A 13237-nucleotide genomic window follows, 5' to 3' on the forward strand; every position below is an offset into this window, starting at 1 on the left:
TTCTGACAGTACAAACGAAACTCATATATATTTACATCGCCAGGAACTATAAAGCCTGGAAACCATAGGTAATCTGGCATGCCTCACACAACAAGCACATCTCTATGCAGCAATGATACAAACACAAATAAATCTCCATAGCTCTCAGCTCTCAAGCACTAATCTAATCCCTGCTGGTCACTGGCTAGCGTTAGGCGTGGTGGCCCTGCTGTCCCATGGAGCATGGACCGTTTTGGGGGAGAAGGGCCCGGCGAGGTCTCTGTCTTTGTCCCCATCCTTCTCCATCTGGCACTCACCCTGTATGCCCTTGAGCACCTCGTGCACCTCCTTGATCGGCGGTCGCATCTCGCTGTTCTGCTGAAGGCAACGGAACGCCAGCTCCGCGACCATCGTCATCATCTTCTTCGTGGCCGGGTCAGTCTCGTAGCCGAGCTCGAGGTCCACGAGCTGCTCGAGCTGGCACTTCTGGATCTTGTTGATGGCCATGCCGGCCAGGTTGATCTCGTTGCGGTGTCGGGTGATGTCGACGGCGGGCTTCGACGAGATGAGCTCCACCAGGACAACCCCAAAACTGTAAACATCACTCTTATCCGTCAGCTGGTAGCACTGGTGGTACTCTGGATCCACATACCTGCCAATTGCAAGAACACAGATTGTTACGAGTTGGAATCAAGGAAACTTATTCGGTAAACAACAATGAACTGGTCAATGCGTAAAACACAATGTGGCGCTACCATGTACTAAGTGGACTGGCTATGAGTAGGGATGTAAGTTTTGTATTTTCTAGGTATTAGATCAATCCAAAACTTAAAAAAAATTACTCTCAATTAATTAAACTAAGAAAAAATAAATTAAATGATGATTCAGAACTATCCATTAGATGCATGCTTGCATCCTTAGCCATGAGTGAGGTAACACTTGACATTTTAGCCATGAGTGAGGTAACACTTGACATACCCTGGTGTGCCCTGGGGAGCGGTGGAGACGTGCGTGACGTCGAGGGGAAAGAGGCGTGAGAGGCCGAAGTCGGCGACCTTGACGTGGAAGTCGGCGTCGAGGAGGATGTTGGTGGTCTTGACGTCGCGGTGGACAACGGGCGGCTCGATGGCGTGGAGGTAGGTGAGCGCCGCGGCGGACTCTACGGCGATGTTGAGGCGGAGCGGCCACGAGAGGGCGCGCTCGGGGGCACGGTGGCCGTGCAGGTGGTCGGCGACCGTTCCGTTGGCGACGAACTCGTACACCAGGAGGAGCTCGCGGCTGTGGCTGGACGTGCAGCCATAGAACATGACCAGGTTCGGGTGGCGCAGCTCGGACAGGATGGCCGCCTCATTCATGAACTGCTCCACGCGCCGGTAGCTGTTGTTGTACAGCCGCTTCACCGCCACCACGCGCCCGTCTTGGAGGTATCCTAAACACAAAGAGCCCAACCTGGTGTAAGTACATCAGGAGGTTTGGCATATGAATACGTATACGACGTCCGTGCATATGATAGCATCATATGAGTTCTAATTTCAGTAAGCAAGCCATTGCCCTGATCAACATCTTGGAACTGGCAATAGCATGACTTTCTCCAACAACGCAGAATGCCGATTGGCACCGTAGGTCTGAAGACAAATAGCATGGCTTAAGAGCATTTCTACCTTTGTAGACAGTGCCGAAGCCGCCATCTCCGAGCTCTCTGCTGTCATTGAAGCAATCGGTCGCCGCCTCAAGCTCCTCGTAGCTGAAGAGGTGTGTCTGCAAGTCCTGGATGCTGCCGGACTCCATGTCGCCACCCCTGGAACGTGGAGTCCCGCCAGAGCCGCTGTACTTGAGGAGCTTCGAAGATGAGTTGATTACCTTCTTCTGCTTGCTTTTGCGAATGAACAAGAATATGGCAGCCGAAAGCGCAACGGCACCGGCAGCAGAAGCCAAGACGCCTGAGAATTGTGTTAAGTTAATACTCCAGTCATAATAAGTATACAGTTCTAATCGTTGCATGGTTCCAGAAAGAGGAATCATCTTGTGTGCACTAAGCTGTAAAACGTTAAGGAATGGAGTGCTAGTTAACCGTGTGAGCAATGAAATCAGCTAGAATGCACACTGCAATGTCAGTATAAGCAATCATTTCTTCATTGAATCATGAACTAATAATGGTCATCGGTATATGCCCCAGAAGCCGGCATACTGCTTATATTTATAGTTTCTGAGAAGCTCATGGATTTATTTGTGTAATTACAGTTTGCGCTATGTGGCCGGGAAGGGTTAGCAGTAGACTGGCAGACATTCAAAATAACAGAGCTGCAGCAAAACTGGTGGGAGTAAACGGGATTTATTTATGCAAATAACAGTGGGTTGGCGGCATAGTGCTTACCTGCAATAATTCTAGTTCTCTTCTTTGATCCTGTATGAAGAAAAGACATTGTTAGACATGTTTTTTAGCTAGATAAATCTATCTCCATTAAACGGAAACACAAATTACAGAGGTCTTATATTTTACTCGAAATGACAAGGTAAACTCCACAATGAATGGCAACCAAAAAAAAAAAAAAAATCATGCAAGCAAGACGCGCGATGTCAGATAATTAAGTACACAAGAAACTTGGGTGGTGGTTTTCAGCCAATTGACCAGGTATATTTCTTATAATTTAATTCAATAATGTGATAATGGAATTTTCATTTATTTAAAGCCTATTTGAATATTTTATGCTTTGATACCCTGAAGCTAGAAGCAAGAAAAGTAACTTTCTGGTTGTCGTTTCTTTCTTGTGTTAAAACTTCACACACAAGGGATCCAAAGTCAAGCAACTTTGGCCAAAATGTAAAAGAAGTTCAATTTACTTTTGACTAGATGGGCAATGCCTTGCATTTTGAATAATCTATATCTTGTACTATAGTGGAACAAGGTTCAAGATCATCCTTTTTATCCTCTCTTTTGATTTTGTTGACGTAATTCCCTCCTCTTTATGAAGATATGGTGCATCATGTAAGATGAAAAATGCTAGGACTTATGGAAAAGTCGCAGCGGTGATTAATCGATTCGCCTTTTGTCATTAGCTCTGTCCTTTTATTACCTCATAATCATACAAGTCCCTTGCAACATATCTAGGTCAGGACAGATATATAGGTAGGATGTCAGCGTCAAAAAGGAAAACTGAAATGTCATATAGGCAAGCAACAAATATCTGTTCAAGACACCTGTAATATGCTTACGTTTTCTGAGAAATGAAAAGTGAACATCTCAGCATGACGTCCGAGCAGTTGAAAAGCCTTCCAAATCAAAGATAGAACTGTCTGAAAAGCCCCAGCTTACTTAAGAATTTCTCTATGTATCGAAAGAACAAATTTTAAGCCCTATACCTCACCCACAGCAGTTTACAAGTATGGTGATTCCATAGTCCATTCACTAGAAAAAAATTCATACTAGTTTTCAGATCCGTTGTGCTGCGAGGAAACAACATACGGTAATGTAAATGCCGGCATCGCCGTTTTTTTTTTTGTTAGAAAGTGTTATCAGATGTCCTCCTCTGAAATTAACAAGACTAAACCAGTGCACATCACCTTTGCTGTAGTACTACTACTACATCGACAGGTGGGCCTCGATTCATGATATTCTGCAGTTAGCTCTTGCCGGGAAGCGCTGTTTGGACCGCACTGTGCAATCAGCAACAGTGCACAAGCCTCCATCCAAGCTGCAACAATTCTTCCAGATGAAGCCACTATTATGCAACTGCTGTGATGCAAAGGTCAGTCCTGGGCAATTAAGTACGATGCGTACTGAGTCGATCTACAGAATCAGCTGTGTTAGTCGCATACTCTGGTACTGCAGGAAGCAGCAGAGGACACTAGACTAGACAGACACATGCAAGCTATGAAAATTAGTTGAGATGAACCAACACAGCTCGATGGTTTCTGGATTCTGAACTGGTCCACGGCCGTGCGAGCGAGAGAGAGAGAGAGAGAGAGCTCTAGTCTTGGTGTAACGGAGCTGCGTCGCTGTGCCCCTATTAATTTGCCTCTCCGTGTGATAGTACTGAAGCCGACGTTACCAGATTCAAAAGCCCTGCGCACTATCGTCTTCGAGCCTGACTCGTCCTAACAGCCCCATCGACGACAGCCATTGAAAAACAAGCGCACGGTGCTGTTGCACCATCAAAGCATACTTTTCATTCCACGGCACATCTCTGTCGAACGAAGACGGGTTAGCTAGCTGATCGAGCACGGACTAATTGGACTGACATGCTTTAAGCTCTGGTTCGTTTCACACCCAGATATTTCCCAACGTGTGTCAGTGTTCTCTCCGGTTAGGAAGAGGGGAGCGTGAGCGTGCAGGAAGAAGCCATGGCTTATTGGCGACATGGCATGCAAGCAAAGTTAATCGCTCCAAGCAACGGCGAGTGTGATGGTTAACGCTGCCTGATCGAATGCTGGGGAAATAAATTTCAGTCCGCCTGGACTTTGTCGCCAGCAGGTCCGGTAAAATATTAAACCAGTCAAAATATTTTAGCTAAATTTGAAATGATAGAAAATTTTATGGGCAAACTCGAGACCTCGCATTTCGATTACAACTAGGCTAAGGCTAACTGACATCTTATATCCCTATAGTGTTTGTTTGTTTTATATTAAAGTATAAATTTGATTATTTTCTATTCAAAATTCGATAAATATGGTGATTTCTAATAAATTTTATTTACCGGTAAAACAAACCCTGATTGAATGCGCGCGGCGGCTAATGCCTCGGTTCTTTTTTGGCGGTTTGGCAGTTTGAACGACGAAATTACGTACCTGGCGAAGAAGACGCGGTGGAGTCAGAATTCTTACTGCACCCGTTGCCGTCCACGCGGCCGTTGGCGCAGAGGCAGCCCAGGAACACGCCGGCGCGGCTGTACCCGCACTTGCCGTTGGACTGCTCGCACTGGCTGCACTGGCCGGTGCTCCGGTCCCAGCCCAACTGGAACCCCGCACGGAGGGCCTTGCCGTACCCGTCGCTCCTCCACCCGGGGTCCTGTGCGTCGGGCGGGATGGCGTCTCTGAGCACGGGCACTCGAAAAACTGCCTGGCACACGCGGGGCCAGTCGCCGGGAGGCACGTCAGCGCTCGGGATCACGAACGTCATGGCGGCCGGTTTGTCGAAGCCGCCGCAGGTGATGGGCTTGATGGACGGCGGCTTGGGCGGTTTGGGAGTGTCATCAGCCGGCGGCTTGGGCCCGAAGGAGCAGCCGATGAAGAAGAAGAGGTATTCGACGGCTGAGATGGGGAGGAACAGCCCGACGCCCGGCGGGATGGTCACGTTATGGTCCACGCTGGGGCAGCTGCTGCTGACAGCATCAGCGTCGGCGAGGGAGACGGTGAGGTTCGCGTAGTCGATGCGCGACACCGTGTAGTTGTCAGCGCCGAGCTTCAGCACGGCCCTGCCAGCGCCGTCGCAGAGGACGGCCAGGCCCGGGTAGCCGCAGTACGACTCGCCGTCGTGCTCCGGGAGCGCCTCCGTCTCGTTGTAAAGATAAAACGGGTAGCTGATGTTGACGGTGCCGCAGAGGTACGGCCGCCACTGGCACGCGGAGGCGGCGTAGGCACCATCGCTACGGGAAGAGGCCGCGGCGGCAGCGGCGGCGAGGAAGAGGAGCACGACCAGGAGGCGCCCGCGGCCGCGGTGGCAGAGGGAAGAAGGCATGGCAGGTTGGCAACTTTGTTTTTTCTCTGTTGAGTTGAAGCTAGGATTTCTGCCGCACGCGGTTCGGTTGGCGGATGGCCGGCCGGCTCCGTTTGCGAGCCATCTTTTGAACTACACTCAGTGGCGGATCCAGCATCCGTTTCTGGGGTGCTACAGCACGGGTCCAGCCCATCTAACACAAGAAACTTAGCAACTCAGTACCAGATCACTGATTAACCTAATCAGTCCAGCACTAACCCAATAGTCGACTTAGCGTCAACACCAGCCCAATAAACTATCTCTGTGTCTCTTGCTAGCTCCGCCACTGATTACACTTGGGCAAGTGCTAGTACCGGTGAAAGTAGGGTGGCTGACACTGACGACGGGGCAAGCACATACGGGCACCTATTATAATTGACGTCAAATGAAAGATGCGCTTGGTCTAAAATCTATTCCAAGTTTTTCTAGAAGGCCTTGTTTTCTTTTGGAATGGGTCTGCAGCATGTGTTCGAAAATATAGAATGCTACTAGCTAGTACAATGGGGCAATGAAAGCGGCAGAAACTGGTTTGGGTTAGCTGCACCTGAACAACAAGCCTGTCTGTAATCGTGCAAGGCAGCTAGAGAAAATGGAATCACGAGCCGGCAATGCCCAGCTGCCCAGCCTAGCTAACACGAAGTCACACGTACGTGGTGCTGAGATTGCCGTCACCGAGTACCTACAGGCAACTGCAGCCGTGGAGAATAAGTGGCAAGCGCATGGTACTGCTAGCTCTGGTAATCGAAGCGTTTCACAGCAAGCAACTGCGTCCGGATTGGGACAAGAATTGGTCTTACTGACTGACTGGCTTAGGTTCAGAAATGGAAGAACACCCTGTGTGCAATTACAGGCTTGCAGCGGCAAGAAATGCTCGGGCCTTGAACTTGACACCTCCAGTTTCTGGACCAAACAACGTGCGCCATTCGCAGGTTGCAAGGACCAGCAAGCAGCGGGCTCACGGGAGCATGGAGAGGAAAAGGAATGACATGAGAATGGCAGGAAAAGGCATGACATGAGAACTCAAAACTACAAATTAACAGAGCTGATTTTATTCTAAAAACTAATCTACTAGCTCTACCAAATATGCACTCAAAAGCCCTAGATATTATCTTCGAGCCTGACTTGTCCTAACAGTTCCATCGACGACAGCCATCTATCTATTATCTAAATATTTGAAGAGAAAAAAGTGTTACCGCGTTCGCTCTTAAACCAATGAAATTACCACATTAATCGAAAAAAAGGAATCTAGACCATTCATTATTATGAATATCTAACGGTCTAGATTTAACTAAAGAATCCATATCAAATATAATTAATAAATAGCTAAATTCCAAAACAAAGAGTCCATATCAAATATGATTAATAAATAGCTAAATTCGAAAATAAAAATTATATAAAAAATACTAGTTTGATTTTCATATGGTTTGGAAAGCAAAACATCTAAATAAAGAGTCCAAATAAAATAAATTAATAATAATTAAAATTGGGGTCAAAATAGAGAAAAAATATCCATATTAAATATAGTCTTAACAAAAATCAAATTATTATAAAAATCAAATACCTAAATAAAGAGCCCATGTAAAATATAATTAATCAATAGCTTAAATCATAATGAAAAATAATGAAAGTTTTTCAAAATTCTTGCTAGGATAATAGATTAAGAAGCATTGTATAGCTCAAGGTTGTCACATAAAGCAAATAGCAGATAAGCCAAATATATTTTGATTTTGGTTATGCTGTCTACATTTAATACACGATTTTGATAGTTGATGAAAATATATATTAAAATCGAACTAATATATGTATACGATTCAAGTACAAGTTTGAAATATAATTAATTTTTCTATTTCACTAATATAATAACTAAATATTGTTATTATGTGAAAAAGGAACCAACACGCTCACTCTCAAACCCACAAAATTACCACATTAATCAAAAAAAAGAAAAAGATCTAGACCACTCATTGTTATAAATATCTAACTATCTAGATTTAACCAAAAATCCTATATCAATTAATAAATAGCTAAATTCAGAATTAAAAATTATCAGTTTGATTTTTATACGGTTTGAGAAGCAGAACATCTAAATAAAGAGTCCAAATAAAAAAATTAAATAATAATTGAAATTATGATTAGAATATAAAAAAGAGTCATATCAAATATAGTCTTAGAAAAAAAATCAAATTATTATGAAATTAATAATAAAACGGGTTGATGATATTGACAGTGCCGTAGCCGCCTCGCTATGGGAAAAGGCAGCGGCGGTGACTAGGAATAGTGGCACGAGCAGGAGGTGGCCGCGGCCGCGGTGGAAGAGGAAAGAAGGCATGGCAGGTTGGCAACTTTGTTTTTTCTTGGTCGAGTCGAAGGATTTCTGGCGCGCGTGCTTCGGTTGGCGGATGGCCGGCCGGCTCCGTTTGCGAGCCATACCGGTGAAAGTTGGGTGGCTGACGCTGACAACGGGGCAAGTACATACGGGCACACGACGGGTGATGGGAGGCCTGTAGCAGCTAGCAACTTGCGACGGTGCCAAGCTTATCGGCACTCTGCGTGAGTTGCCTTGTTACCTTCCCAGGTCATTGTTCCATCGCGACTCGAGAGCCTGGTTGGCCACTTTTTTCAATTCGCGTCAAATGAAAGATGCGCTTGGACTATAATCTTTTCCAGGTTTTTCTAGAAGGCCTTGTTTTCTTTTGGAATGGGTCTCCAGCATGCGTTCGAAAATACAGCATGCTACTAATACAATGGGGCAACGAAAGCGGCAGGAACCGGCTTGGGTCAACTGCACCTGAACAACAAGCCTGTCTGTATCCTGCAAGGCAGCTAGAGAAAATGGAATCACGAGCCGGCAATGCCCAGCTGCCCAGCCTAGCTAACACGAAGTCACACGTACGTGGTGCTGATATTGCCGTCACCGAGTACCTACAGGCAACTGCAGCCGTGGAGAATAAGCGGCAAGCGCATGGTACTGCTAGCTCTGGTAATCGAAGCGTTTCACAGCAAGCAACTGGGTCCGGATTGGGACAAGAATTGGGCTTAGGTTCAGAAATGGAAGAACATCATGTGTTCAGAAATGCTCAGGCCTTGCACTTGACACCTCCAGTTTCTGGACCAAACAACGTGCGCCATTCGCAGGTTGCAAGGACCAGCAAGCAGCGGGCTCACGGGAGCATGGAGAGGAAAAGTCATGGCATGAGATTGGCAGACAACGTCACAAACTACTACTTTCTCTTATCATAAATATTTGACTTTTATATTAAACTTTTAAATTTTCACCGTCAACAATTTTTAAAATATCTAGTTTAAAAACATAAAAATTATACGTGTAGATTTATCATAAAAAATATTTTTATAATAAAATATTTTTATTAGGTATTATAATAATATTTTAATAAAAAATAATGATCAAAATTGTACGTTAAAAACTATAAAAAATAAAAAATGTTATGTGTTTTTTACTTGAGGTAGTAGTACGGATGCGTCACGCCCTGAGCTGACAGGCGAATGCCGGGCTGGACCAGTGAACCTGAGAGGCCTACTCGGCTGTGAAGCGGTAGGAATACAAGAGCCATAGCCAGCAGAACTGAGAGGCATCGAAGACCAAACACCGAAGACAAGTCTCTTCCTCCTCAAGCTCTTCTCCTCTCAATCCCCCCCCCCTCCTCTGTTGTTCTCTCTCTTCCTAGTCACCCTTCCCTCTCTTGTACCCAGTCTAGTGCTGCCCTCTCTATGCTTACATTCTTCCCCTAACTTGTACTCACCGTTGTATACTCGGCTTCGGTGACAATACAAATCGTCGAACTGAGGCGCTTCGGTGTTCTGAGTGATTTAAGTGCTTGATTCGAGTGGGGATCGTGACAGGAAAGCCCAACATATTTTAGTTCAGGTGGGTTATTTATTTTTCGTCTAAATTTAAGGAATTGATTTCTCGACGTCACCGTGTTCTACCCATACGTACGCCCCAATTATAGTAGCACTAACCAAGTTCATGCTATGCTCAGGAAAAGGAAATTCAGATGACACCCAAAAAAATTGAAGCAAGCCAACTAAAAATCTCCGCTGATTTGAAATTTAGTGTACAAGCTTCGAAGGGCTTACCTGAACTGCAAGTGTGAGGTTCCGCTCGACTGCTGGAGCACAAGCAGCCTACGAATTCCCCCGCTTGGTTGTAGCCGCACTGCCCGTTCGATTGCTCGCACTGGTTACACTCAGGAGGCTTTTGGTTCCACGCCAACTGGAAACCGCCACGAAGATAGCTGCCATATCCACCGGTCGTCCATTCAAGAACACCTGGGATTGGGAGGTCATGTTTGAGTACAGGCGCTTCGAAGACTTGTTGGCACGCCTGCCACCAGTCCCCCAGCGGCACGTCGCTCTGCCACAGCACAAACGACAGTCCCGTCGTCGGCCCGCCAAAGATTTCGCACCTGATTGGGTTGATGTTATACGACTTTGCGACCGCGGGGTTGAAGGAGCAGTTGAGGAATAAGAAGAGGTAATCGACGGTGTTGTAAGCGTAGGATAGCCCCAGCGGGAGTGACACGTTGTGATCAACTCTTGGGCAGGCCTCCTGATCCCGGACCTCCTGATCAACAACGGAGACGGTGAGGTCTGTGTAGTTGATGTTCGAGACTGTGTAGTTGTGGCCGCCGAGTTGCAGGATGGCCTGCTCGTCGTCCTCGCTGCACATGATCCCCAAGTCAGGGTAGCCGCAGTACGAGCTGCTTTTACCCAGGAGAACCCCCGTCTCGTTGTAAAGATAGAAGGGGTATCTGATGTTGACGTTGCCGCAGTGTTGAGGTTGCCGCAGGCACATGGGGGGGTCGTAGTTGTCCCCGCTGGAAGGAGTGCCATGCGAAGCGGCGACCAAGATGACAAGGAGAAGCGGCAACGGCGGCGGCAGACGGTGGCGTAACAAGAGAGCCATGGCTAACGAAGTCAGGGAAGGCGAAGCTGCTGGTTGGCAAGTGGTTTCTTGCTTGGCGTCCGCGCGCGCCTGCGTTTGTAAGGTCTCGAGAGCCCCTGGGAGTCTTCTCGGAAGGTTGGGCATTGGGTGGCCGATGAGAGGGACATGGCGGCACGTGGTAAGGAAGAGCCGTGCTTGACCGTGACCATCTGGGTCTCGCAAAATGCCAATTAGTGGCACACGAAATCGGCTATTAGTACCTCTTCGTGGTTCCGTCCAGACTCGTGTGTCTTTTTGATTGGTTCGAGGCTTGGAGCCCCATGGAAGAAAGGCTCTTGGTCTTGGTCTTCGATTGATATTTCTGCCTTCTCACTACAAGATTTGCGTTAAGTGGTAGAAAATTACAGTAGTACTACTAAACAACGGGGATCCAGTCTTCTCTGTTCTGGGGACCACTGAAATCGAATTGAACAGAAAACTGCGCGTTCTCCAACCCCTGAAACACGTCGCTGGACCAAAACATTGCAATTATATGTAGGGGGTGGAAATGAATAGCAGGAAATTCGAATTATTTGATTTCGTATCTGTTAAAATACGAATATGGATATCCGTATCTGTATTTGTTTCTGAAATTGATACTAAACTGGATATATCCGAATTTGTTTTCGAGATTCGGATTCAAATGTGGATATCCGAATTCGAGATATATCCGATTCGTATCCGTATCCGCCAACCAGGGAACTAAATTTTGCTAAAGTTTTAGAAATTTTAGATACGAACGAAATTCCAACCCAATCAAATTGGAACAAATTTCAGTCAAATTTCATCAAAAATTTAAATTTCCAACATGAATTTTGAACAAAATTTCTAAAATTCCGGCCCAATCAAATTAGAACAAATTTCAATCGAATTTTATCAAATTTCAGTCAAATTTTTTCAAAAATTTAAATTTTCTACCTGAATTTCGAAGATCAAGTAGATATCCGAATGTGGATTCGTATTCGAACTATCCGATTTGTATTCGTATTCGAGGATATCCGAATCCGTATTCCTATTCAGATTAAAATATAATAAATCGTACTATCTAAATTCGATTCCATACAAATACGATCCGTTTCCATCCTTAATTATATATGACGGCCTCTGCTCTCACGACCAGTTTGCTGTGGCTCCAACAAAGAGCCTGCAGCAACGAAACTATCACGTGTTCGAGACGTGTAAGAAGATATGGTCACTTGCCTGCCAGAGCCAGTGCTAAGATTACCCCCAATTATATTTCCTTCGTTTCGTTCATTTCCTAATTCTCTTCCTCGTTCCCATTTCCTTTATTTCCTCTCATCTCCAACAGCTTCACTTTGAGGGGAATCGTGAAGAGAACGGAGAGAATCCCGTTCTGAAGGGAATGATCTGAGAATCCCGTCGTGAAAGGAATCGTGAAGGGAAACCGTTGGGAGCGCTAAAGGGAACAGGAATCTCTTCACGACGAGAATCTGAGTCGCGAAAGGAATTTGTTGGGTTTGGTCCTAGTTTTACTTGCCTGACACAGCCAGTGCTAACTAGTTTCTCCATCCGGCGATGCAAACCAGGTCTGTAGGCTGCGTTTCAGCAGTAGTACGGTTCTCTGCTCTACAAAATGATGTAGAGCTCAGCAGGCCGCCCGATGAATCTCGTTCATGAGAAAAACATGGATTTGGTGCGAAAGCAGAACAAGAGGCGCAAGGCCAAAAACCATCCTTATTGAACTGATGAAAACAGGAGCCAGAATTTCTAGTTTTTTTACCTACCCAGGCACTAATTTTTTAGGTAAACCCAACTAACTCCCGACTAGGTGAAGTCAAACTTTCACCATTAGCAAGAGGCAGGCAGCAGCGCACACACCGGAGACAAGGAGGTTACGAGATCTATATGTGTATGTATAATTTTGTTAGTGTGAATTAATTATTCGTCGTATTAATATTTGAAGTTATGATTATACGGGTCATGTTTTCAGTTTGAATTAGAGCAAATTTCTTATTTATCACTGAAAGAAACAAATTTCCTTATTTACCATCGATTTTATTTTCGTTTCCTTCCATGTTACTTTGTTAGCCTTTCCGTCGAAATTAACTAGTCACAGCTGGTACTGTTTACGAGCACAGTACTTGATAACTCCAATTTATCTTTCTATATTCTCTGTTAAAAATAGTTGCCTTCTGTTCTTTAAAAATCCTAAAATTTTTTATACGTGTTACATAATCTATATACAACCCATTTTAATTAGATTCACCCAAAAAACCTATGTAGAATTTAAACTAAAAATCTCTAAAAAATACTACTTTTATATCTTCTAACAATGATTATGGCTAAAAACATCTAGAAAGATTAACTAATATTTTTCTTATGTGATAAACTAATTTTTAAAATTATTTTCAACCTCAGGTTATATGTGAGCTAATCATACGAAGCAGGTTACACTAATTCTGTACTCACAGTTGGAGTTGGTAGTCCAGAACTATGATGATATCAGCTTGCGTGATAAACTGTTTGTGTGTGAGGTTCTCACTATTTGTTGCCTTGCAACTTGCAAATAACAGTCATTTGAACAGATAAATAATCATTGCAAAAGAAACACGCAAGAATCCTAACGGCAAAGGTGCCTTACGGGCTCGCTTTATCAGGAT

The 13237-nt window shown here is 45.2% G+C and overlaps 1 protein-coding gene across 2 annotated transcripts; it reads right to left on the reverse strand.

The window, feature by feature from the left end:
• Positions 1 to 11041, reverse strand: LOC133918356 (LEAF RUST 10 DISEASE-RESISTANCE LOCUS RECEPTOR-LIKE PROTEIN KINASE-like 1.2). Of its 2 annotated transcripts, none has more exons than XM_062362210.1 (5): positions 9770 to 11041; positions 2354 to 2383; positions 1641 to 1919; positions 958 to 1408; positions 1 to 631 (listed from the first exon to the last, which is right to left on the reverse strand). In XM_062362210.1, the coding sequence occupies exons 1-5, from the start codon at positions 10719 to 10721 to the stop codon at positions 178 to 180; spliced, it is 2166 nt and encodes a 721-aa protein (XP_062218194.1). In that variant the 5' UTR covers positions 10722 to 11041; the 3' UTR covers positions 1 to 177. The 2 variants fall into 2 exon arrangements, with proteins under 2 accessions (XP_062218194.1, XP_062218203.1); XM_062362219.1 differs by lacking the exon at positions 9770 to 11041 and adding an exon at positions 4765 to 6652.
• Between the last annotated feature and the right edge of the window lie 2196 nt (positions 11042 to 13237).

Source organism: Phragmites australis, chromosome 1 (genome assembly GCF_958298935.1).
Source record: "Phragmites australis chromosome 1, lpPhrAust1.1, whole genome shotgun sequence".
In the NCBI taxonomy this organism is placed as follows: Eukaryota; Viridiplantae; Streptophyta; class Magnoliopsida; order Poales; family Poaceae; genus Phragmites; species Phragmites australis.